The 27,746-nt window shown below is 39.4% G+C and overlaps 1 protein-coding gene across 4 annotated transcripts in view; it reads right to left on the reverse strand.

Annotated features, from left to right (window-relative positions):
- plekhm3 (pleckstrin homology domain containing, family M, member 3) overlaps positions 1 to 27,746 on the reverse strand; it is a 42,889-nt gene that overhangs the window by 10,582 nt on the left and 4,561 nt on the right. The window contains exons 1-6 of one of the 4 annotated variants that reach the window (XM_056242064.1): positions 26,410 to 26,548; positions 20,441 to 20,513; positions 18,362 to 19,297; positions 9,349 to 9,494; positions 8,995 to 9,188; positions 1,738 to 1,801 (exon numbers count right to left, since the gene is read on the reverse strand). In XM_056242064.1, coding sequence (XP_056098039.1) covers positions 1,738 to 1,801; positions 8,995 to 9,188; positions 9,349 to 9,494; positions 18,362 to 19,297; positions 20,441 to 20,513; positions 26,410 to 26,412 — 1,416 coding nt within the window. In that variant the 5' untranslated portion in view covers positions 26,413 to 26,548. Of the gene's footprint in view, positions 1 to 1,737; positions 1,802 to 1,904; positions 2,254 to 2,279; positions 2,693 to 8,994; positions 9,189 to 9,348; positions 9,495 to 18,361; positions 19,298 to 20,440; positions 20,514 to 26,409; positions 27,305 to 27,746 lie in introns of those variants that run through there. The other 3 variants (XM_056242061.1, XM_056242062.1, XM_056242063.1) reach the window with 3 other exon arrangements.

The raw sequence follows: 27,746 nt of genomic DNA on the forward strand, positions 1-27,746 counted from the left end.
CTGTTGCTTCTGAATGACAGTAATTAGTAGGCTGGGTGGGGGGAACATAGGGTGGAGAGGGACTCCAGCCTCCCACCAGGAGACAGAAGGGAGAGGGGATGTGGGACAGAAGAATAGATGTTCTGAGAGCAACAGAAAAATAAGGGCAAGGGTCATTCCTAAGAAACAGAAGAGTGACAAAAAAATTCAGGCACGGTGGCAGGGGTGTGGGGGTATGGATGGGGGGGGGGGGGGGGGTTGGGTGCAGAATGAGGGAAGGAGAGAGAAAAAAGGGGAGATGAGGACACTGTTTGCAAACAACAATTGTTTAATTAACAACAATGGACTAAATAGGAAACTTTTTTAAAGCGTGTACATTTCTTAGTTTTAGTTCAATTCAGTTTTTTTATATAATATGCAAGAACAAAGAGAAAAAAGTTGATGACACAATGAACCCAAAAACAAGAGCGAATTATTTGCAAGCCATAAAAATATGAGCCATTGAAAACACTAAGTGAAAAGCAGAAGGTTAATGTGTCAGCGACACTGAGCTGCACATAGATCTACAGTAACTTTCTGAATGTCAGGGTTGCGAAGGAAGGGTGTGAAAAACACCCTCACTCTCACAGCCTCTCAACTTCCACTGCCAGAAGACAATGACCAGACACACTCTGCGTGGTGATGATGGGTGCTACAGGTGTGTGTCTGTGAAAGTCTTTTATCAGGATCATACGAGGAGATACGAGTACATACAGTCACCTACATACACACATCACTTTAGCCACTCTTTTTAAACATGTATGAATGTCATTCTATTGGTTTGATACAAAATATCAAACCAAGATGTTCAAGAAATAATTCACAAGCACAAAGTAAAACATTTAAAAAACATTCCATTCAAATGTTTGGCAATACTTTTTAAAAAAAACTCACCGAGGCTGCATTTATGTATGTTTTCTATTTAAACATATTTTAAAATGTAATTTATTCCTGTGATGGCAGAGCTGTATTTTCAGCAGTCATTACTCCAATATTTAGTGTCACATGACCCTTTAGAAATCATTCGAATATGCTGATTTGTTGAAATATTTATTTTTCAGTCATGCTGCTTCGTGTTTTTGTGGAAACCGTAATAAATGTATAATTTATTTGAAAAATAAATCTTTTGTAACAACGTCTTTACAATCACTTTTGGTGAATGTAATGCATCCTTGCAGAATGAAATTAACTTCTGTCCAAAAAAGTGTACACTGTTCAAAACGAAGAGAAAAGGTATTGTTTCTGGATCATATTCATAGTAACAGTGATGAATATATGTGGTTACAATGCTGAGAATTGACTTCATACATACACAAAAAAACCTATACACCAGTTGAGGCTGTAAATAAAAGGCCCAGAGAAGTGAATTAGTCCTGAGAAAACACCTGACATATTTTGGTTGCCAATTCATTTCCATTTGGATCGATATTTTCTAGTGCAATGACATTCAATTTTAACTGTGCCCAAATACTTTTTGGAGCAATTGTTGTGTTTTGACAGAGTTTCAAATCTTTCAAGAATCTACACATCTGCAAGTTTGTTCGTTCTGTTGTGCGCTCTCAGCTTAGTTGGCCACACATTTTACAGTATTTTACTCCATTTGGTGAAACTTCATAGATTATTTGGTAGATTACGAAACAATACTGAAAATGATTCCTCCATGCATGCATATGTATAAAGAAAAAAAAAAGAAAGGGTTAAGACAGGGAAGAAACTCACCTGCTGCAGGTCTGCCAATGAGTAGAGGTGCACGTGCTGTAACAGGTATTCTCTTGGAAAGATCCTGCAGAAAAAAACATGAAATAGCATAAAAAGCATATAAATATTACCTCAAGTCATAACAAGCCTGATCATTTCTGTAGAAAAATAACTGCAATAGCTTACACACATACGTACAAATCTATTTCAGGGGGATCGCTAGTTTCCCGCCTTTCCGCCTCAGTATCCATGACAACATGGGTCCAAATTGCTTGGAAATAGGGGTTAATTCAATTGAATTAGAAAAAGGCTGTAAAATAGGCATTTAAAAGCACTATCCCTTATTATGGGTGAAGTGGGGCGGCTCAGTCTCTCTCTCTCCATCTGGCTGGCTATTATGGCCCTCTTCACCTCTCTCCTCCCATGAGCCAACACTCGCTCTTTCCCTAACTCATTCACCCACGCCTGCTCACATTACAAACTCAAGGGCCCACAGAATTATCCAGAAAAGAGGGGAAGGGAAAAGCAACAGGCACACTGTGAGGTGAAGAGAAGAAAAAAAAAAACGATGTGCGGTTGCGAGAAGGAAATGAAACGAAAAACGGTTATTGATCCCATCTTTTACTAACTAGTCAGTCAATAACATTCACTGACAACTGACCCAGCAGAACAGGCGATTCAGTCTAATGAAATGTTAATGTTCCTCATTGGAGATGCATAAAACAATTCACTCAGACACAAAGCTATTGGTGTAGCCACACTATAGCGGGCTACTGCTGTCTTTTTTCTTTTTTTTTACCACAAAAGGCTGGAAAATTGGATCTATTAGGTAGTTTGGCACTGGAAACCGGTGCATCTTTACTCCTGCCCACTAATAGTTCCTCCACTCCGCTTCCTCAGTGGCTTGGTTCCGTCATTAGCAGCCCGTCAGGCAGATGTTGGGAATTAGAGACAGCCTTGCAGACCACAAACACAGCTAGAGACAGGAGAGAGGGAATTTATGGCATTAAGGCATGGGAGGAAAGCATGCTGGGTAGTTTTGAGCTATAATGGGGCATTTATGAGTGAATTTAGCTATTATATTATGTAGAGTCGCACATGATCTAAAAATAGGCCTATGTTGCACAGATGCACGTGTGTTTTGAGACTCGCTGGACATCTCAGTCTTCAGCTTTAGGGATTGTGGTGAACCTCCATTTTTTCATTCACTGCCATAATCTCATTGCTTGGCTGAAGAGAAGCATGGCGGTTCTCCAGACAGCCCTATTCACAGCTCATCCCTCAGACCTCATTACAGCACTAATCTTAGTCTAAACTGAGGCATGGAGGCAGGGGGTGGGATGTTTACTAAGCTGAGGATGAAATCTCTTTTCAGTTGTTTATGGAAGGCTCAAGGGTCAACAGACAAGAGTTGCAGCAGGTTTCATTAGTACAAATAGAGCTGATGACAGCAGCTTTGTTTTGGGTTTGATGTATGACACGTCAAAAACGATACTTTATCAAGAGTTGTGAATGCATTGTCTTAGGTTTAAGAAATATATGCATTAAACCTTTAAAGAGAGAGAGTTTAAATGTGCTTTCTTTTTGGACATGTCGTACTGTTCTCTTAGGGGTCAGAGTATTTGTAGATGTTCTTTAAACCCGTTAATGAAGAAGAATGATGCACGATGAGTAGGGTTGGTAAACGAGATCCATACAATTTTTTTAAAAAGCACTTTACTAGCTGGCCTCCGTTACACACAAACAGTGTAGTTTGACTGTTCAACAAATTACATTGTATTTTTTTTTTTTTTTGTAAATCAAAATTATGCAAAACCAGCAAACACCAGTTTAGTCTGACTGATTCCAACACAAATGACTCTCAAAATCATGATCCAGTTCTTTTTAGTAAATCAAATAGAGCATGTTTGATTCCCGAACAAATGACTCTTTTAGTGAATTAAAAACAAAGTGAAAAATGCATGAGTTGGTTCTTTAGTGAATTAACACATACGGCTAAACGCCTCTAAAAGACTTTTCTTTAAATGTATTTATTATCCAAATGATCTCATAATTTATTTTTTACTAAAAAGTCATAATGGGACCATTGAGGAAGTGGAACCGACAAGAAGCAGAATTTGTACATTTTGATGATAAAGATTTTTCCACTGAAGTGTTTACAGATCACCCTTGACAGATTTGCGGCCTTAGAGAGGTATGAACGCCTAATAAAAGGTCTGGAAACCACAGAGCTCAAAGCTTTACATACCCACAAATCTGTGCAACAAGTGAGGTATTACTGAACATCTTAGCAAGGCTGACAAAGAAAAGATAATGCATCGACAAGATTCCATGTTCTAATGCGCTATCTTCTGTATGACAAGATGAAATCCTAACTTAATCCCTGCGGATGTGTTGTTACACTGATTCGCCTGCCTTTGTCAAGCTTGTTCAAGTCAGGACAGTGTGTGAAAAGAAACCTGTGTCTCTCTGGGTGTTCATTTACCTCTGGTCATGGTGACAGTCTATTTTCCGCTTTCTATATCCTCCAGCATAAATTCATCTCTGCTCATGGCAGAGCTTCATGTCTGAATCTTTTGTCATTTCTCAGGGTAAATACATTCAAGTGTTTGCAGTGCTGGTAACCAGACGATATATGACTTGTTGTCAAACAAAAGACAACCAAATCCAGCCACCGGAATCAGAGGGTGGCAAGCTTATTATAAGCAAGAGGCTATATGTTGATTTTGCTGTTTTCCCTCAACCGCCTATGGATAGATACTCTCTAATGGCAGAGGAACTGTGATTATGTGGATATGAAACAACCTGTGATTGGTCATAAGTAGATGAAGAAGAAAAGTCAGCAGGCACCATACTTAAGTAAACAGGCTTCTTGTAGTTGTTATTTAGAGAATTGTGCTAATTTTATACTACCAAGTATTCAAACAAGTGGAAAGACAGCATTCCATGGAATAAAATGATAAAGGTTCGAAACAACACAAGGAACTTCATGTTTCCAGTTAAGAATTATATATTCTTTAATGGTTCCATTAACCTATTTTTAGTACTTTTGAGCAAGAAATGTTTAGAAGAAATGAAATCTGACTAATGAAAAATGATGCGAATTTTTTATAATAAATAATTTTTAAAAGGTGGCATAAATGCAATTCAATAATTCGCCTTGTAAAAGACATATTAGACAACAACATTAAACAACAAACGCACTACACTACCGTTCAAAAGTTTTATATTTTTACATATTACAAAACAAATCTATTTAAAAAAAAATGCTGTTCCAATTGAACTTTCGGTTCAAAGAATCTTGAAAAATAATGAATCTTTTAGTTTTAGTTTCCACTAAATATGAAGCATCACACCTGTTTAGAGTTATAGTTATAGTTATTTAAAATTGATACAATATTTCATAATTAATCCTTTTATTATTTCAATTAATTTTTGATCATATATATGCAGCCTGGGTGAGCATAGGAGACATCTTTCAAAACATTAGAAAACACATGTATGTGATTGATTAACAAAAAAAAACTGGGCTTCGTTCCGAAATCGCATAGTCTCTTGAGTAGGTACTTATTTTAGTAGGTACTTATAAGTAATTACTTCACGGCCGCTAAAAAAGCACGTTCTATATAGTACGAGTGTGTAGTATGAATGTAATCCGGACGTACTACATCCGCCATGTTGTCATTATCATGTGACCTGCCAGAGTCAGTTGCATCGCTTCACTGTCATTCATAAATCCTCTCCTGTGGCCTCATGGGACAATAAAGTGTTCATCGTATGCACACTTCAGAGCCTCGTCGGAAGTAGTAGGTCATCTGGGTACTTTTTGCCTACTCTTTTAGGAGTACAGTTATTTCCGAAATACTTTTTTGTCTCATACTGTTTTTTTGCCCACTATATATTAAAGTATGCGATTTCGGATGCAGCCCTTTTTTATAGGAGTCTTTAATTCAGGAATCCATTAGACTACACTGGCTGTCCTGTGTGGTTTTGATCCACTTCAGAAGATTTTTAAAGAATTTCTCAAGAATCAGACAATGCCAATTGCACTGTATGCTTATGATTCGCTAAAAAGATCTGGCTCATAATAGTCATTCGCTTGGAAAATTGACTATACTGGTCGTGTTGTATGTTTCACACTGTGGATCCAGTAGCAGTGTTGCAGTGCCCCTGAATAGTAGAGCAAATCAAAACTTATATCCCAAGCCTAGACACGAGGGAGAACTATTGAAAGGTAAAGACTAAGGTAGTAAAGCGTGTGTGTGAATGCCCCTGCAGTTCAATGAGGTGCATTAGGTGTGGACAGTGACAGCTCTCCCCCTTCTCTCAATGGCTATAGTGTAAACACTTGTGGGCCTCTTCACAACCGCTGATGAGCGTCCGGGCAGGGCGATGAATGGCTAAGGTAATATTTTAGCGCCACCGCCCTCATCAATCCTACACTGTTTGGAAAAGCGAAGCATTAGCCAGATGCCTGCTAATAGCCAGGCCATAAACACTAGCCCTCTAGCGCTGCCTCCTGCGGGGGTCACCACTGCTACACCCCGTAAACACAGCGGCCAGATAAAGTCACCGCTCGGTAGGCAGCTGGGACCGCTCCAAGAAGATGAACCTCGGAGAGGATATTCAGTTCAAGCTGAGGTTCCCTTTTGCAAGAGCCCTCACGTCTGCACTTCAAACGGCCATCCTGTTTCTACGTCACCATGGAGTTCAAAGGAGCGAATACATAGGAAAGGGTACTGGCCCATTCAATAATTCAGTGATTCAAAACAACAAACAGTGTTCTGAACATGTAGCTAAGAGTGCATTAGCAACAGCATTAAGTCAACATTTGAAGTTTTTTTTTTGTATGGACGTTTTTGTTATGCCATACTTGATTTCAATAGGGAAAAGACTGAATAAGATGGAAATTAGTTTACCACAAAAAGAGCTCAATGTCTATCTGAGGATATGTTTCATGGGCACTAGGAGAAATAAACTGCAGTTTCCTCCTCTTAAAGGGATAGTTCACTCAAAAATAAAGCTTTGGTGATCATTTGCACACTGTGATGTTATAAAGTTTCTTTGACTTTCTTCTGTGGAACGCAAAAGAAGATATTTTGAAGAATGTCTCAGCGTTTCATATATAATATATAATAATAAAGATTGTGATGCAGGCTTAGAAGAACCACACTAAAGTAAATGATCGCAAAATGTACAGTAGATTTTTGGGTGAAACACCTAAACTTCCACTTAACCCTAGTTTCAGTAAACAGTTATCTTTTTCTGATGATTAATTGTTCGTATAAAAGGAGCTGAGCCATTTGTTGGGGAAACGCTGGTGGTAGCTTTCCATTGTGTGATATTTCATCACAGAGCTGTACATGCTTTCGTCTCCTATGGTGTGAATGTTTAAGGCCTCTTAGCGCAATCTTATGGTCTCCACACTGACCCTGGTAAGAGCACAAAGCATTCATCACATAGACAAGCCTTTTAGTGCTGAAACCTTTGCATAAACACAGCTCCTTCACATTCCTGCTGAACATGGACCTTAAAAATCCACGAACGATCTGCTTATTCCCAAAAACCCAAATGCATTCCTTGAAATAGCATTACAAATTCATACTTTGTCAGTGCTACACGCTAAATACATGTCTGTATTACAATGAATCTCTTCTCTATTGTACACATTTGCAGGCTAACAAACCAGATGCTACCAGCAGCAGTCAACCACTACTTTATGTGCCTTGGAAGACTCTACAAATATTTATCACAGTAATGTAGCCTACATCAAATGATTCATGAAGATGCTATCATGAAAAAGGTAGTTATTACAAGTTGGTGTTTATTATTCAAATATAGGATAATGTCCTGTTTGAAACAAAATACATTTTTCCACAATATATATTTACTTCTAGTCCTATCTTACAAATCTAGAAACAGAGAGGAAAAGCTCAGTGTGTATCCCTGCTAGGCTAAATCAAACACTGTTATCAGAATCACTGGACAACTACAACCAGGGAATATTTATACACTCATGTACTGATATCAATGAAGTATTTATGAACTTATTCTTATCTTACTGACTTTATAAGTCCACCAACTGTTTTGATGTCACTAACAACAATATAATCTCTTGTGTTGGTTCTTAACAAGAAAAAAAAAGAAAAAAACACCATATAGGCATAGAAGATGAAACAACCGATCACTTCTACAGTCTCCACGGTGAGTTTGCTCTCGCTCCATGGTCATGTGTTTTATCTAAAAATTAGTCACAATAATTAGCCTTTGCATATTTTATTTCATTTGCATATGATTCGAGTTATTGCAACACCTTTTTAAATAGGTGAGAACCCATTTGAGATCAGTTTCACAGGAGCATAAACATTCATAGATCACTGAACCTGTCATTTTTTAAGCAGAAGTTGTGCCATTAAACTCTCACCTTGACACTTTCTCAGACGACCTACAAGAAAACATTTAAAAACTGCAGCAAATTACAGTTTGATTAAAGGAAACTAAGAAACACTACTCCAGTTGTGGTCAACCGATCTCAACAAGGCCAAAAAATAAAATAAAATAAAACAAGCTTAATATATATTTTTAAAAGTTTATTTATACAGCACATTTCATACACAGTGTGGTAATTAAAAGTGCTTTACAATTTTATTTATTAAAAATATCATAAGAATTAAAAATGTAAGAAATAAAAATTGATACATTTATTTAAACCCTATTAAAAACAAAATAAAAGTGATTGTTTACTTTTAAAAAAAGTTTTTTAAATAAATATGTAATATTTATAATGCAATTTTTAGTACATGACTCATTGAATTGTGTGATATCAATAGTCACATTGGCAACTGAAACATCCTTATTGTTTGATCGCTATACACTCTTAAAAATAAAGATTTATTGACATTGATGGTTCCATAAACAACCTTTAACATAACATTGCACAAAAGGTTCTTTAGAATGGAAAAATATTATTTGATTATTAAAATGTTCTTCAGACTTAGAAAATTAGCTTTTAATAACTGTTCACTGAAAGGTTCTTTGGGGAACCAAAAATGGCTTCTATGTCATCGCTACATAAACCCCCTTTTGTGCAGTAACTGCCATTTCCAATAAACTGCTGTTTCGGTACCCACAGTGTTAATAAAGCAAAACGGGGTTGGTAAACAAAATGTTGTTAATTCAAACAACAGACAGATGTGCCTTATCAAAATATACCATTTTTAATCTGTTTTCCTCTTACTTTCCCTATCTTTCCTCTTCCTGCTATCTGGCATAGCTCACCTGCGGCGGAGGTCTTCTGCCACTGTGGCCCGGCAGCTGAAGAGGTAGGCCCTGAGAGACTGGAGCTGCTGTCTCAGTTTGAGAACGGCCGCCAGCGCCTCGCAATGCTCATACAGACACGGGTTCAACTGCTGGACGTCTAACAATGGCTCCTCATAAACAAACTCCAGAAACTCCTTCGCTTGTTTCGATACCTGAACCACAATGGCAACAATGTTGTTACTTGTAATCACTTTTAGCTTTTGTTAGATGTCTTGAGTCTTGAGCTGATTTCTAAACTCAAATGCAAGGAAACGTATAGAATTATTAACGATATTAAAGATATGGATTGGGTAAATAGGTCTGTACACATACCTTGTGTTTATTAGTGTCCCAATTGTGCAGTAGACGAGCAGGTATGAGGAAGAGGTTGTCCTGGTGACAACTTGGGCAGTAGTACCAGCCACTGTAAGAGCAAACTTTAGCTTTGCCCCGTGACAGACCCACTGGCCTCTGACACCCTGAATGAAAAAACAAAGCAACAATAAAAAGGAGGAACCTCAAACAACACACAAATCAAACCTGGGACGGGAGAGATCAAGTCTGGGTTAATGACAATGCTAATGACTAGCTAATCTACTGATGGGGGCACGACCCTGTTAAAATCTGACAATCATTAGTGGAAGGTGATCAATCTGTTTGGGTAATGTGCTGATATGTCAAGGTTTACGACACAACCCTGGTTAAACACAGATAATCCAGAAATGTAAAAAGATTTATACTACACAAAAGGCAGCGATTGAGTCACTGATTAAAAACCAAAACTAAAAAGGTGGTTTTACCTGTCCAGACACAACAGAAAGAATCCAAATGCTTCTTAGTTGTGAACAGGCACAAATACTGAGCACATTTAATGCGAGATATCTCCTGAAAGTACTTTGCTTTGTCTTTTAAATGTCTTGTTCAAGTTGTCTTCAAACAGTCAGGCGGCACTCTACCAAAGGGCTTATCCCGAAGGAACCAAAACAGGTGATTGTGAACATGGCAGGTGTCCCTTATCCTAGCCATCTTGGAGAACCAGAGCCGGGACAGTGTGGACGTTAAAAGAATAAAAAAAGAGAATGAAAGGAACAGGCACAGGCGGATATGGACTTTTACAATCTTTTCAGTGGAGCGTAACGTCAGCTATACACTTCATAGGGAGAAGAAATGTGGACAAGATGGGAGGTAGGATAGAGAGGACAAAAACAAGTCAGAAAACACAGTCTCTAAAAGAGGGAGGCAGAATGTTATCGCTACAAATATCTGTAGAGGGAGACACTGATTACGGTGTTTACAGGCAATGCTGTAGGTCTATTTTTGAAGCATTGTTAGCCGACTGAAAAGGGCCAAGCCGAAAACAGTGATGAAGTACGTGCATCTCTGACTGTAAGCAGAATTACATCATTACCACCAGATTCAAAAGAGTCAGTTCACTCATAAATGGCAATTCTGTTATCATTTACTCAGCCTCATGTCATTCCAGACCTGTAATAGGTCCTTTCCTCGGTGGAGCTCAAAAGGAGATGTTTAGCAGAATGCCCATACAGTTATTTCCATAAAAATAACAGTGAATGGGTACGCATGCTGTAGAGCTTCAAAACCACAAAATAACTAAAGTAACTCACATAAGAGTGAACATTAACAAGTGAAAAAATGTTTTTGTATGTGTTGTTTTATGTGAATTACTTTAGTTATTCTGTGGTTTTGTGGAACAGTAATATGTATACTACCATAAAAATAATATGATGAAGACATTCCGCATGGCACTTAAACATTGTTGCACTGCCCTAAGAAATATTAAAGAGAACGGTGTTAGTCGTTTTTGATGCATAATAAAATAAGACAAATAAAAAAAGACAAGGCAAAAATGATTCTGTGAAATGTTATTCTGTGACTCTTGACTTGCACAATACGTTGCCAAAAAATACAGCCATATTGGACCAAGAAAAGAGAATTCACTCTATTCCATTTCCAAACCCATACGTAATGGGTTGTTCTAGCTGAGGTTAGGCGCTAGCATCATGCGCTGCACTGTGCTGCCAGTGTAAACTTGAGGTTTTTAGGGGCAGGGACCCCAGACTATAAAAAGTCAGAGGTGGTGTCCCCCATGCCACAGCTGATGGGCGCCTGATATTTGGGCTGAACCACAGACCAAGCAGCAGGGTGTCGTGTGTCAGAGCTGCCTTGTAATCAGCATACATGCAGAGAGTAAACCCACAAATACCACCCTTTTCCAAAAATAGCACATCGTTGTACAGCGCTCATGCTACGGAGACTATTATTAAGAGGGAGCTAGTTGAGGCTGGGCTTTACAGCAAAAGGAAAACAAAAATTGCGCAAAAATTAAAGGTGAAGCAGTGACTCAAAACTTGTCGACAATGTTTCTGTGCATTACACCGGCTTCCAAAGCATAGTTTCTGTATAACCTCATGGAAGAAACCAGCTAACAGCTCACGTCACATGCTGTGGAATAAAACAAAAGAGAATACTAGGGCCCTATGAAATCCGTTTTATTTTTTCCCAAATTCCGTTTTATTTTTTCCCAAATTCCGTTTTTTCCGTTTTAATTTTTGGGAATTCTTTTTTTTTACCCTTTACTGTTATTTTAGTCATAAAAAGAGTGTGCTTTTAAAGTTAATGATTAAAATGTATACAAATAAAATAGGAATGACCTTAAATTACAGACATTTACTCAGTAGCCTTTTCAGGACAAATACTGCATGATGCCAAATGACACTGCACTCTTCAAGTAACAACAAAATATGGTTATGAGCTTTAAACTGTTCAGTAAAATAAATTATATTCGTTTAAAGTTTAAATAAAAGTCACACTCTGTCTCTCTCTCACCCAGTGTCGCTCGCGGAGTTCGCTTCGCTTTTGTCCATTCCGGCGCCTCATAGACAGACGCGGTGTGTGTGTGTATGTGAGAGAGACGCGTGAGTGATAGAGAGACGAAGGGAGAGCGGGGAAAGGAAATACAACGGAAAGAATACGCCGCGTGTTTTAAATAACGTAAAAAAATGAACGAAACGCAATATGTGGCGGCCGGAGTTGATTTTGTGGCCGCAAATTAGTCTATGTGTGTGAAAAACACTGCATAAAAGTCACGTGCGAACTGCTCGGCTCGGTACTGAGGGCTTATAGCGTCGAGTTTCTTAACTTTTTCGCCGAGGAAAGCAGAGCCATGGAGAGCCGCTTCGCCATGCTTTCATTGTTTTGATGCCGTCATTGGAGCTGAAATGACGGGAGGGGTTGTGTCGCCCAGATTTGCTTCCCCCGGTCTGCATTTTCACCAGACATACGTTCTTCTCCCAAACAAAAACAGAATTTCAATCCAAATATGTAAAATTCCACGAAATTCCGCGTTAACACTAGATTCCGCGTTATTTGTCCAATTCCGTAATTCCGTCCGCGATTCCGTGATCGCGGAATTCATAGGGCCCTAGAATACATGGATAATGTGTAAATTCGAGCTAGTAGTCAAGCTATAGTCTTCATCTTCACACAATACGTAAAATTTAACTGAATATAAAAAATAAATAATTAAATACAAACCGTGCATCAGCCAATTGTAGTCTGACTGTAGAGTTTATATGCTGGTCAAAGCAAAGCTAAAATAGGTCTGTAAGCCCGACTTATGAAAATATTACTTTGATTAAGTCCAAAGTATAAGTCGGTTTTTAAGTGTATGCTAGGGTATGCATAAAGTGTGCGTGACATTAATTTTATCATCACAGCATAGTAACATTATGCACGTCAGATATTTCAGTAACACTTTACAATAAGGTTTCATTAGTTAACTACTTTAGTTACATGAACTCTACAGCATTTATTAATCTTACTTAATATTAATTATTGTTAACATTTACTAATACATTATTAAAATCAAAAGATGTAATTGTTAACATTACCTAATGCACTGTGAACTAACATGAACAATGAACAACTGTATTTTTATAAACCAACATTAACAAAGATTAATAAATACTGTAAGAAATGTATTGCTTATTGTTAGATCATGTTAGTTACTAACGTTAACAAATGAGACCTTATTTTAAAGAGTTACCGATTTTTATAACCACGCGTACAACGTACGATCAGCTCACACATGCGTTTTGAGTCCTTGTTCAGTGTACATAGCGCAGACACTGAACAAGGACTTTCTAGTGCTATCTTTCACGCGCTATTAAATGGAGTCTACTTGTGCGTTTGGCTGTACACATACACTAAGTGCTAGCATCCAAACTACAGTTATTTTGGGCTTTACTGTGACATTTTAAAAAGACAAATTATCACATATTAGACATACTAAAACTGAACTTTTATTGCATGTAAACATAGTGCCAGCACAATTATTAACATGTCCAGCTTTCTAGCAAACTGTCTGATCTATTTACACCAAGCCCATTGGGCTAAAGAGATTCTGGACAGTGGCCAGGGAGCATGTAACTTCTGAGAAGGAGTTGGCCGCTTGGAAACCGCAGGCTCTGTGTATTGTGGACATCACAGTCTGTGCCAGTAAAACACAGCCCCACGCATGAGTTCCCACATACATTCAAACACACAAGGTGCTAGTTTGCACAGCACAGCCAGACAGAACAGAATATATCCCCAGGTACGCCATTCTGTGTAAAGGGATGTCTGTGGACATCCCTTCAGGGCCAATTGAAGCCTACGATACATTCTAGTAGGTTGGAACTGCGGCTCTGAAGCACACATGTGGTGCTTATTCAATTACATGAATTGAATACAGTTCTCAACATTTCTCAATCTCATAGCCAAGCATAAGTGGAGGGGAACGGCAAGTTCTTTGCACAAAAAAGTGGGGCCAACCTGAGACTGTGGGAAAGACAGAGAGCAATGCCAAACTCTCGTTTGATGTGTTCAATGCATGACAGTCCGCAAGATTCCCCTCTTTCATTTTCAGCAGCGCCCTGTTGTCCTAAAACGACAACTATCTGCAGGGAAAAAAAAGAGGTGAAGTGGGGTGCTCTGAGGTCCCACTTGCACAATGGTTTTCTAGTAGAATAAACGTGACAGATCTGGAGGAGGTGTTCGGTCCTTCAGTGCGAGAAAGGTCTTCCTGTTTTCTAGCTGCAAAACTGTGACTCGCGCCACTTTCAAGCAGCCCGCCAGGTTCCATGAGACAAGAACTCCAGGGTGGGGCTTTGTGGCTCCATAAGCGTGAAAGAAGACAAGGCCCCAGCTTTGATGTCCCCTATTCAAGCGGACATCCACTTCAAAAAAACAAGATGGCATAAGGTTGTGCGTGCGTAAGTGTGCTCACACATGTGTTTGCTTGAGACAGATGCACTGCCCATCTTTTTGATGTAAACAGCAGTCCGTTGGATCCCATTCTCTCCACCTGACCCTGCACTCCCTCTTTTCTCAACTACAGCTGGATCTTCCCATTTGATCTGCTGTCCTTATACGCGCTACAGGATACTTTAGTGGAAATGTGTGGAAAAAAGCCCAAGCTGGGTTCAAGCAAACTATGTGATTTGGCTTGAGAAAAAGTGTGTGTGTGTGCTTGAGAAAGGAAGGTAAGAGGGCGGGTCTCTTCTACTGCTTCAAATGGACGACATGCATGACCCTCTTAAACAAAGTCCTGTTATTCTGTCTGCCGATCGATTTGAATAGAGTTTTCTCATTGAGTGTATATCAGCAGTGTTTTGACAGGAGACAAGCTAGAGCGAACTGGACAACCTGGGTTGGTCGCAACACATACTGAAACTTATAATGCGGGAAATTCCCGCAATCGTAACCCACACAGATTATAAAATCAAATCATTCTTTTAACAACTATCTGCCAGACGCAATTTCACAAACAGCGTGAGTGTTCAGCGGTGCCGCGTCTTCTATCTCTTCTCTCAAAATGTGTTGTGCAAGGTAAGCATCAAGCGCTGCGGCGATAATACACACTCGCGTTTAGGTGTCGGGACATGCCGGAATATTCACTTGCACAATCGGGCCAGCAGTGCATCGTGACTGAAGTTTACCATTTGCACGTCTTACCAGTTTAAACATTCAAGCGATTTTAAACTAATCAGTGCTCGCACGCTCTCTGAGATGATTTTCTATGCGCACAGTCACAGAAAATCCGCCTCAAAAACAGCTCCCCAGTAACAAAAGTTATTTTTCGCAGATTATATTGCTTTAACACGCAAAATTGTGTCAATTTCGGTCTTCGTGAGTATCCTCTAAACACAGTCGGTTTTGTCTTTAATAAGCATAAAACGCATGCCAGTATAATGAACACAGGATCCGTGCACTAGCTCTTAAAGTGACAGCAGCCATATGTGTCTTTCTTTAATTTTGTTGTCAAAACAACAAAAGATAGCTTTAAGTTTAAGGAATCAGGATTAATAGCCTATGTATTTAATTTATTCAGGACTAAAATACTACCCAGTGTTATTTTCCATTTGATTACTTTATTCAGTTTCTGTATATGAATACTAGTGTTAGACCTATTCAAAAACGTTTGTCTTTATTTGTATCTTTATTCTATTGTATTTATTTGTGCTACTTTTTTCAATTTAATTAAACAATTTAAATCAAGCTTCCTTGTGTTGTTTAAATTCTTAACAATATTACCCCATTGTAAAAATGCAATGAGCGCAAATATTTAGGCAAGATAAATGTAATAATTTTGTTTGGAAAGAATGCCACCTTAGTATGTTACCACATTAGACATCTAGCATGAATGCTCTTCCTTCTTGGGGCAAGAAAAAACAAAAATCTTAACAGAAGCAACAGATTGTATAAGTTTGAAATGTATTCAAATAAAGCCAGGGATGAGTATTCCTTCTTTTCTATTGTTGCATTTCAATAGTTCTTCTCCTCTTTAGGATCTTCAAGTCATCTTTAAGTAATGTGAATGCATCACAACCCCTTTCAATAACCTTCACATAGTACTTGGGTTAGCTGGCAGAACCTTTTGTGGATGCGGGGCCAAGAGGTATTGCGAAGGGAACAAATGACAGAACTAAACAGAGGATAATAAAAGACTGCAACAGTAATGAGACAATACTCCAACCTCACAATGAACCCTCATAATGAAGAGCCAATACCACATCCAATCATCAACCCAGACCGGGATGTTGTCTTTTGAATCTACCCTGCATTGGATGAGTTCGTTCTCTCCCACACTAGATCCAATCCTCTTAGGGCACATACAGATAGAAATACATTCTTGAATTTGAGAAGAAACTATAGGATGGAATAGACAGTAGAACACAGGAGTCTCAAGGCCCATTTCTTAAACACGCTACTACCAACATTCAAGATACTTAATGCACCTGTCTCGCCACCAACATTTTCTGCTTTGATGCGACTAATCTGATCCATTTTGCAACTGTTTCTGGCCAAGAATAGACTGAAAGATAGCCCACATAGACAAGACAGTTTTTGTGACATTTTGGGTGCAGTTATGGTTAAGGTTAACATTTGAGAAAGATGCCAAAAAACGAGGTGTATTTAGAGTGTAGTTCTACCTCGGAAGCAATCTTTTAAACAATTTAAAATTACAAACACACATCGCAAAAGTCAAAAGTAATATAGTGTTGATAAAGCAAAGAAAAAGTGTGCAAGCATCTGTTTGGGGGAAATAAAAGAAAAAAATTCATAAAAGTGTGCGTTTTTGTGTGACAAAAATATACGTACAAGAGAGAGGAAGAACAAAGACAGAAAGAGCGAGAGAGAGAGAGACAGAGAGAGAGAGCGAGAGAGAGAGAGAGAAAGAGAGAGAGAGAGGCTGCTGAGTGCAGGGACGTATCCAGCTGTTCTGTTCTTTTTAGGCTGACACGTCCCATTCAAAAAAATCTCTTTCGTGGCCCTGAATCAAACAATTAGCTTCCGCACAGAACGCAGAATCCAGGGAGCCTTTGATTCTAAAAGGGGATTTTTTCCACTTTATATGGGCCAATTATCGTCAGGTGCCTGCTGTCCTTGTTCGGTGAGGCTTTCAAATATCCCGCATTAAAAAGGTGGTTGTTACAACCACAGAGGAAAGCGATTCATTCATATCCACTTCAAGGGGGGAAATTTCACACCAGAAAAAGAAAGACAGAGATACTACAATATGACATAACTGTAAATGCTCAGATATCTACCTGGCCTTGAGGGCCACTAAAGCAAAGCCACAGACATCAACATAATCAAACAGTATTTGGACTGGAGAGATGACGCTCAAATGACAGACCAGGGTTGGCTTTGTATAAAGGTTGCAAGCTTGTTTGAATGACCATATCATGTGGCCTATGTTGAAAAATGGAGCATTTGGTTTGAAACAATTCTTTAGGGAGTGGAACATCTATTTCTTTGAGGGTTGAGTGAACTTGCTGAATCATTTGACTCATGGAGAAAGGCTGAAGTTCATACAGTCATGCCCTTTTCAAAAGGCAAAATTCAAAGTTAAGGCGTCGATATGAGCTGGCAGCCTTAGACCTGTGATGTCAGATCCAGATCTAAGAATAGAAAAAGTGACATTGCAAAAAGAGCAATATAACACAATGATCATGATTTTAGCTCTGTTTACACCTGACATTAACATTTGTCACGAGTGATATACGACCACAAGCGGTCAGCCGAGGCCCGAGACACATTGCTTATTATACCTGGTATGTAAATGCATATCAAATATGTCTCGTGACCACTTGTTAACAGATTTCATTAAGGAGGTTTCTAATTTCATGACTATATACAGCATTTATAACGTGGGCCAAATCATCATTTAAGAAATTGATGAATCAATGGATAAAAAAAAAGACAAAAAAATGTATTTTAAAAGAGATACAGCAGTGAAGCAATCACCCATTGCTAAATAAGAAATTTCTTTTTATAATTAAAAATAATCCATTAAATAGCCATAGGTAAATGAGCAAATTGAAAATACAATATTTAATGTGTCAAATAATAAATATGAATAAAATATAAGCACATTTATGGAATATTAAAGAGTTCATTAAATATGTTTATTAATTACTAATATTGAAATAATAAAGTTATTTTAATTTGTGATGTGTGTAAGAAGTGAATTGTCTATTGCTTTTTCCATTTTATTATCACTGTACATGTTGATTTCAATTAACTTCTAAGTACATTTATTGATCTGATCTTTAGATTTATCACATTTGGGCCCCCAAAAAAGGAAAATTTTGATCGACACTAAATATGCAGGCATGCTTGTGCCACAACGGATACAAATGAATGCGCAATAAGTGAAGACAATTCACTCTTAGTGAATTCCTTCCCGATCATTTTAATGATGATGAACCAAACCTATTAGAGAACCAAAGAGCTATTACAATATGAGGAAATGTTGAAAGCGTATTAGAGAGGTGGTCACCTGCACATCGGAAGCTCTGAGTGGTGAGACCCTTTTCTACAGCCAGACAGGTAAGGATACTGAGAAAGCTAGTGGTGACGGACTGTCGTTTAGCTCTCTGGGCTTCCCTGTGCCGTCGCTCCCTGGCTGGCTTACTCCTCATCAGCACTCCGCTGGGGACTTGACTATTCTCACACTGTGGCCGCTGAGCCGTCACCGCTGTTCTTAGGGCCTCCACCCAGTCTTGAGTTTTGGACTCACTCTCTGCCCGCAAGCGCAGCACATCATCAGGGAAGACCGCCTGGAAGCGGGAGCTAGAGCCACCGTCTTCATCATCCCGCTGCACAGCCAGACAGCAAGCCAGCCGGTACCGCAGCACTGGCTCCGACACCGGGCCTCTTCCCTCGGTCGGGAAGGCTTGCAGCTCGGTCCGGCTCAGTACAAACGTGAAGGCCCTCCAGTTGTTGAGGTCAGTGAGTTGGTGCAGAAGGCCAGCTTTAAGAACATCGGCACACTGCTGGGTGAACAGTGGTAGGGCCGTGGGACGTACCAGCGGTCGAGGGGCTGGCACGGTCGCCGTGTCTGGATCGGGTTCATGGAGGGTAGGTGCCGGCTCCCCTTTGCGATGGGCTGCACGGGCGGCCAAGACGCGTTCCCAGAGGAGTCTACGCCACTCCAGTGCCTCCCACTGGCACGGTGCGCGTAACTGCACACGGGTGCTGTTAAAGAAGACGGCCTGCAGCACACGTCCATCCTGCGTCTGGGGAGCACTCACCCCTTGGCAGTGGGACAGCGAGAGGGCGGCACATAGCTGCTGGTTGCCGCTGCTGTCCAGGCTGTAGAGACGCAGCTCACAGGGCGTAAGCTCCACATGACAGGCGGTCCAGCGTCCCCACGGTCCCTCTCTCTGTTCTAGCGTTCCCTGCTTCACCAGGCTTGGGCTGCTCTCCTTATGAGCTGGAAAAGAAAAGTCAGAAAGAGCACCTTTAATACAAATAATAAACTACAAACTAAAAATGTCTCTAAATAACTATAAAATTGAATATGAATATTAGGCCTTTGGCTGCACTGTATCAAGCCAATGGCAAACCTGTGACTGCACAGGACAATTTTAGGCAATATTGTGGATCCAATACTTTCTGGTGACTTGCACTATGCAAACGAGACTTTTGACTTCTTGTTTCTTTTATAACAAGTACATCATTAAATGGAAAGAATTGTGTTTGTTTATTTGGATCCCCATTAGCCACTACCTAGGTAGTGGCTACTCTTCCTGGGGTCCGACAAGTAAAAATACAAAACTACAATTAAACTTATTAATTTAATTTTCATGTAGAGGAGAATGCCAACATTACTTAAACTAGCAACTCACATTTCTCAAATGATTACCTTTTCAGAGGACTATAGAAAAAACAACAACCCAAAAATGGCAAAATAGCCCAAATAAATGAGAAGCATTATTGAAAAAAACCCAAAAAGAATTACATTTCTCAAAAGACTTTAGCTAAAATATGTAATTATTCAATCTGTAATTTTAGCCAATTTACCATCAAAAGATGTCCAAATAAATGAGAAACGTATTTTTAAAAAAGAAGACATTTATGAACATTACATTGCTCAGAGAACTAAAAAAAAAGCCTTTTTGGGGCCAATTTTTACTAAGGTTGTGAGAAAATCGTAAAATTAAAGGCATGAATGTGAAACACTTACACTAGTCACTAGAAAAATATTGTCCTGTCCGAAAAGGGCTATATGGTAATATTATGAATGAATTTTTCCTTTTAAATGCCCATCATGCTGGTACCTCCTTCAGTGGAACCAGTGCCCCTCCTCTCTCATGTTACTCTTGAGCTCTGCGTGAGAGATGTTCACATCATCCATGATGGATGCTAGTATGCTACGTGACAGCAGTCTATCCAGCCACCGCAAAGCAGGAAGAACCATTATTGTGAGTTGGGCTGCTGTGCAAACAAAACGGCAAATAGTGACCCCTAATCTTTGGCACTCCTTTTCAGTCCTTCCTTTTTCTGTCCATTTCTTTCATATACTCCCTCCTTTATCTCCTTTCCTCTCTTGGTCCACAACACTCCTCATCCTTACACTTCCTTGGCTGGAAACTGCCCGTTTTCCTCTCAACCATCGGGAACCTGCTGTTTGCCCCGGATTTCTGTGCCTGGCCAGACCAATAGAAACAGACAGAGGCCAAGAGGAGGGTAAATTAAAAGCAAATTCCCTTGTATTGTTTTCTTTAAGTCTTATCTCTAATGTACCAGTCAAAACTGCACCTTCCATAACATCTGTAACTTATAATGGACAATCCCCTCCCACTTTTTGCTGATAAACCGTGAGCTCTGAAGGTTGGGTTACTTTGAGTAGCCAGCAAAAGCTGCGACAGCTGACATGCTTTGGGCCTCTGGAGTGCTGTTGTGGGTGTTTGGGGACTCCTTGCACTCAGAGGTCTTCAAAGGTGCATAGTTTGCAGCTATGGAAAGAGTCACAACTAATTTCACAGCAGAGAGGACATGAGGCGTGCTGACATGACCCAATTAGCAAGCTGGTGCAAAGCCAGTAGGCCTGCAGAGCCTGAACCTTTCCAAGACCGTTCCCTCTGCAAGTTACTAAAACACCTATTTACTAGTGAGGCTATACAGATGGGCACGAGGGAAACAGTCATCAGTAATGACTCAAAATCTGAGCCGGAAGGGAAAAAAGCAGACATAATGGAACAGAAAAGATCTGAGTGAATCCCAAAACTAATTTTAAGATACAAAAAAATATCCGCCAGTAAATACATTGCTAGATAAAATATATTTCAAATAAATGCTGTTGTTGTGAAGTTTCTATTAATCAAAAAATCCTGAAGAAAAAAAAAACCTTCACAGTTTCGAGAAAAATATTAAGCAGCACAACTGGGATCATGTGATACTAAAGACTAGTATAATGGCTGCTGAAAATGTAACATTGGCATCACAGAAATAAACAAAACTTTAAAGTATATTAAAATATTGTAATGATTTTTAACAATATTACGGTCTCTGAAACTAACACATTAACTCAAAATAAATAGTAGTAGGCTATACCTACACAGTGATGGGTTAATTTGGTTAAGTTTGACATAACAGACCAAAGCAATCAAGCAATCTTGATTGACTCCCTGATTTTTTATCCAGAATCCCTGTAATTTGCTTTAGATTGTGATTTCATCATAAATCTAATTTAAGATCTGTAACTGTATTCAACTAACAATAAAATTGTACTGCTTGAGGTCCAATAAATATGCAAATGAGTAGGCACGACTCGTTTCAGACCTGCTGTAATCAAAGAGAAAGCAACACACGGAAGAGTCACATCATAACATGACATCATATTAAACAATGAAATGTCGGGAGTATAATCTCTGTCTACTTAGCACTTCAATTAAAGACAACTAGTAAGTTCTGTTGCACTGACTGACCCTTTGCTGCTTTAACTTCTGTGGAAACCATGATAGACTTTTTTTCCTCAGGATTGTTTAATGAACAGAAATTATTAAAATAGAAAATTCAAAAGAACAGCATTTATTTTAAATAGAAATCTTTTGTGACATTATAAATACATTTACTGTCATTTTTGATCAATTTAATGCATCCTTGCTGAATAAAAGTATTAATTTCTTTTAAAAAAAATCTTTCAGTAATCCGTTCCCAAACTTTTGAATGGTAGTGTGATTTAAAAATGTCTATAAAAAGGTTTCTTTAAAGCTGCAGTCCGGCATTTTTCCTCTTTGTCGCCATCTCTGTTCGAAATCTGCAATTGCAGTCATTCGCGGAATTATCAACTTTACGTGGGTTGTAGTTCAACACCCTCGACACCGCACAGCGCGGATGAACACAGTGTTTGAGGAGAGTGTGCAGCTGTCAGTCACCGTGCCGATGTGGATATTGTCATTCAGAATCACAGATTATTCTTTTTGGAAGTATGACCAACATAAGAATTTTTACCGGGAAATGTCATCTGAACTAGTAAGAAACATTCACTTTTGTTCTGGTTCTGACATTGCAGTAAATCGCGCTGATTAAATCTAACAATTGCTTATAAGTTATCATTTCACGCAAAACCGTGCAAAGTAGCTATACTATGTTCTCTAATTGTTAATGTTAACAACGTCAGCAAGCATTGCGTGACTACATGTAATGTCCTTCCGATATTATCCTTGTTTTCGCATGGGTCCGGTTGCAGTCTCTTTTTTTCTGTAGCCACTCCGAAGTCCGAACGAAGTCTTTTGCATGTTACAGCGGGTGAGTCTCTAGTTGTCACTGATGATGATCGTCGTTTGAACCTTTCTGGATCCGCCATCAAATTGATAAGTTTAATTATATCAAGTGCTGTGAGAAAAGGCTATAAATCTCTACCTCCAACATCCTCACACGCAATATAGCTTATACTAGCCGAGACTCCTTCTTTATGTGTACAGATGTGACGTAATGACGCAAAGACATGCTCGAATCTCCCGCGGAAATCCACCAGTACCACTAAAATTAAAAACATTATTACAAGCTTACCGTTTTGCATCGAGCTAAGGCAAGCAGATAGTTTTGAACACTGGCTGGTTATGTATTTTATCAAATATGTATTTTGGATAATTTTTAACCCAAAAAAAGCTACGGACAGCAGCTTTAATAAAAAAATAAAATAAATAAATAAAAAAAAACTACATTTAAATTAAGTTCAATCTAAGGCCAGTCAAACAAGACGTTGAAAAATGGGTGCAAACACAGCAGACTAAATTGAAATTGACGCTTGTAATGAACTACAGAACCAAGTCAAGCATAGCGCAAACACTGAGACCAGTGCAGTGAAGAGTGTATGGGTTTCTCCAGTCTTAATCAGTAGATCTATCAGAATTAGAAACTGGGTGGGTTGCCAATATCTTAATGTCACCTAGGATTCAATCTCAGTCACTGAAGAAACGGTGGGCATTCGAGCATGGAACTTGCTTCTATTTCCAGTTGCTCCCTTTGGCACATTTTGCTGTAATTAACAATTTGCCCCATTAAGTTTTAATACGGAAGCAAGGACAGCCAAGAGGATTGGTATCACCTGCCGATTTGCAAAACCTAGTACTGATTTATTGGATGTAGAAATAAATCAGCCTTTTCGAAATGAGTTAATATAAAATTAAACCAGACTACACTGGATATAAAAAGCTTTAAAACAAAGTGACCATTTATATTAGTCAATGTGTATTTTATTAAATCATAGTAGCATGTTAATCATAATATGCCTCTGGGTTTCTATTGTTCTTGTTCTGGTATGACCTTGTCTAAATAAACCCTTCAGTAGAAAACACAACAAACAAACTCATTGAACCCCCTCGACATAAAAGGACGTGATTCCTGCAAAGAGCGCAGGTTAGCGGTGTTGACAGAGACATAGACACAACAAATCACAGGTGTGAGGAGATAAAAGCTACAACATCACATAATGACATTTAAATAAAGTGTACAAAGTGATGAAAAACAATGTCATTTGAGCAAGTGGATAGTCTTTTGATGGATAACAGCTGTAATAATAATACCATCTAAACAGATGTGACAGATGTCCGATAAAAGTTGAGAGTTTTTTCCATGTTGAGCTTTTGTCCTAACCAGCCACAACAAGTGACAAGTGGGACAGTGAAATCGCATTGGTCCAAAAGCCCACTTAACACAACCGTGGTATTTACTGCACAACATTCAAGTTCCGGAACTAGTAAATATCCTATTCACTTTCTCCATAGAGGAACTGATTTTTAATGACAACTTGTAAACCTTTAAAGACAAAGCTACTGTCAGCTATGAGGTTGTTAATCAATGGTATATAGTTTTGTTGAAGCCATCAGATTGCGTTCTTTCAACACATATTTTAAATAATTGTGTTTAACAGTGGAATTCCTAGTCAAAAGTACATTTCCTATGATTCTGCAAATAATAAAAAAATCGAATTTATTGTACTTATAGGAATTGTAGTTCCTTCCATCATTAAAGCTGCTAAGGGTGTTTTCACACCTAGGTCCGAATCAAAGTTCACGTTTTGATACATTTTATACTTTCAGAAAGTTTTGGTTTGGTTTCACACTGCAATTATGCGAGCGCAGTAAAGAACTTTACGTGACATACTTGCGTCCTGTCGTCATCATCTATGTGGGCTGCATCTCTTGATTGGTTTTGTAAATGGACGTGCGTCTGACTCTGACGTCAGCGTGATGTCAATTCGGCGGGTAACTTATGACAACATGATGAACAGACGCATATCGTTGCAACTATATTGTTATTTTTATGGCATAATTACCTGCAGCACCAAATATACACAAGGCTAGTTCAAATTCGCCAAATGAACGTCCTCGTCGTGCGAACATTTTATCGTCGCCGGCAGGAAAGGAGGAGAAGACTGCAAGTTGACTTCTTATTATGTCATCAGACCATACTTCAATTAAAAACCTCGGCTACTCCTCTCCCCATGTGCTACACGGCTCATTTTTCCTGCCATCTTCTGTTTTTTGGGCTATCCGGGAACCACCGGAACTTCCTGTAAAAGGTCTGAAAGTCCAAACCATACAGAAATGCTTTCACACTAGAAACGAACCAAACCTTTGTTCAGTTTGATCCGGACCGAGACTACCTCTTTTCGTTGGACCAAATTTCATCTGTTTGGTCCGGACCGTGGTCCGGGGTAGGTTTCACACCTGTCATTTTGATTCAGACCAAACTGAAAAGTCCGAAAGTCCGGACCGTAGGTGTGAAAGGGTCCTAAGTATACAGTCTTGTAGCTTAGTCTTTTTTCCCCAAATGCTTTTTTGGTTAAAATCATTTAAAGCTCCAGTCCGTAACTTTTTTGGGTTAAAAATTATCCAAAATTAAAAAAATTTGGAGCAAGTGCATAACCAGCCAGTGTTCAAAACTATCTGCTTGCCTTCGATCTATTCAAAACGGTAAGCTTGTAATAATGTTTTTAATTCCAGTGGTACTGGTGGATTTCCGTGGGAAATTTGAGCATGTCTTTGTGTCATTACGTCACATCTGTACACATAAAGAAGGAGTCTCGGCTAGTAGGCTATATTGCGAGTGAGGATGTTAGAGGTGGAGATTTATAGCCTTTTCTCACAGCACTTGATATAATTAAACTTATTAATTTGATGGCGGATCCAGAAAGGTTCAAACGACAATCACCAGTGACAACTAGAGATTCACCCGTTGTAAAATGCAAAAGACTTTGGACTGAGAGTTTGGAAAAAGAGACTGCACCCGGGCCCATGCGAAACAAGGATAAATATATGAAGGGCTTTAAATGTAGTCACGCAATGCTGATGTTGTTAACATTAACAATTTGAGAACAAAGTATAATTTGCACGGTTTGACGTGATATGATAAGCGATCGTTAGGTTTAATCAGCACGATTTACTGCAATGGTTTTTTTCCCTTAGTTGGTCAAAAGAACAAAAGTGGATGTTACATACTTGTTCAGAGGACATTTTAGGGTGAAAATTATTATGTTGGTCTGGTTATACTTCCAAAAAGTAGAATCTGTGATTCTTAATGACAGTATCCACACCGCGCGGTGATTGACAGCTGCACATTCTACTCAAAACATTGGATTCATCCGCGCTGTGCCATGCCGAGGTACAACTCACGTAAAGTTGATAATTCCGCGAATGACTGCAATTGCAGATTTCGAACAGAGATGGCGACAAAGAGTAAAAACTGCGGACTGCAGCTTTAATGTGATTATTTACCTAGCAGGTGGTTGATTTCATGGCTTATATCTCTACAACAATTTTTTTAAATCCCTATGGAAAAAAATAATTAGACCAAGACTGCTAACCAAGTGGATGTGCACTGTTGCACAGTGATAATGTTCTGATTGGTTGTGATTATATGGCATCACTCAGCATTTTTACTTTCGGTGTGGACGGACAAATTTCCTGTCACTGGAATCTTGTAAGTAAAACACTTGGTTTTGAATGAGATACAATTTGTTTAACTTGTTGCATCTCTGCACTACACATCAATTCCAATTAAATGTATCAATAATAATTATAGTTTAATCCATACCATCTCTGTAGTCGTTCAGTGCCATGTTCTTGAGGGTATTTTTGTCAATGGCTGGCATGCCATTATCGGTGTAAGTGCGGTTGTTGACGTCTGAACGGGAACGGTTGTGGCCACGTTTGAAGCCGCCATTGGATGTATTGGTGGTTGAGTTCGCCTCTTTGGCATGCGCCGCCAAATCATTGGTGGATCGTGCCCGGTTCCTTTTTCCATGTCGTAGGCCCAGCACACTGAAGGACGTCTGCTCTGCCCAGGCCATATTGCCTGGTGATATCTCCGACTGCTTTCCTGTCAGTAGCCCCCACACACCACTGGAATTCAACTTGTCCATGGTGGAGGCCTCTTTAAGCTTGGGCGGACGTACCTGGACATCCCCTTGATTGTCAGCGAGGCAGTGCAGGTAATCCTCAGTGGCCTCGAGGGCAGGGCTAATGTCCTCGACCTCCAGACCCTCCATCACCTCAACAGTTTTGGCGTCACAGAAGCGGAGGGGTGGGGCAAATGGACCAATTCCTTACATGTGCGAGGGTAGATAGGGCAGGATCGAGAAGCCTCAAGGCACCGCAGACGGAACATCTGCTGTCTGAACCCAAAAGGACTGTTGCAAAACAGATGGTACACAAAAGCCTGAACCCCTTCCAGTACTGCCACTTTATGTGCCAAGTCTGCCAACGTTGTTAATCAAGCACCTAATGAGAACTGACCGCTGTGCCAGCAATCAGTATCACCACTGGGTAAGGTGAGGTCAGCAGAACCTGAGTGTAAACTCAGAGCTGTCTAGAACAGGTGTTGCCTCAGACGAGTTCCTCAATTAAATCACTGCAGTCAGTAAGGCGTTGTTTCAGTGAGTGATAAATCCAAGGTGGCACCAGGACGTCCTTCCCCAGAGCCAGACATCCTAAATTTAGACAAACAAGAAAGAAAAGGACAATACGGTCAGCAAAGTAACTCTATGGACAGCTGATGATGAGCCTCTGAGCAAAAAGTATAACATCAGGAATTGTATAACAGTTAAGCCCCAACTAGACAATAACCACAAGTAATTTTTCTGAATAACCAAGCTCTGTCCCACCCAAACCCTAGTGAGCTTCCTTGCAGTCTACCAGCTATATAGACATTTGCCTTCTAAGGTGGCATACACTCTGCAATTGAACATCATAAGTGACTGATTTTCCAGCAACTCTGTGAGACATGCGCACTGATGCATGCAACTGATGCTGGTAGGTTAACAACATGACGATTGTAGTACGTCCAGATTACATTCAAACTAGAGATTACTTCGATAAAGAATTTACTTTTCAAAGTGGTACTCAACTTGTGTGTCAAATCAATGTGGCATC

Source organism: Rhinichthys klamathensis, unplaced genomic scaffold (genome assembly GCF_029890125.1).
Source record: "Rhinichthys klamathensis goyatoka isolate OS25496 unplaced genomic scaffold, OSU_Roscu_1.1 h1tg000693l_1, whole genome shotgun sequence".
NCBI lineage: Eukaryota > Metazoa > Chordata > Actinopteri > Cypriniformes > Leuciscidae > Rhinichthys > Rhinichthys klamathensis.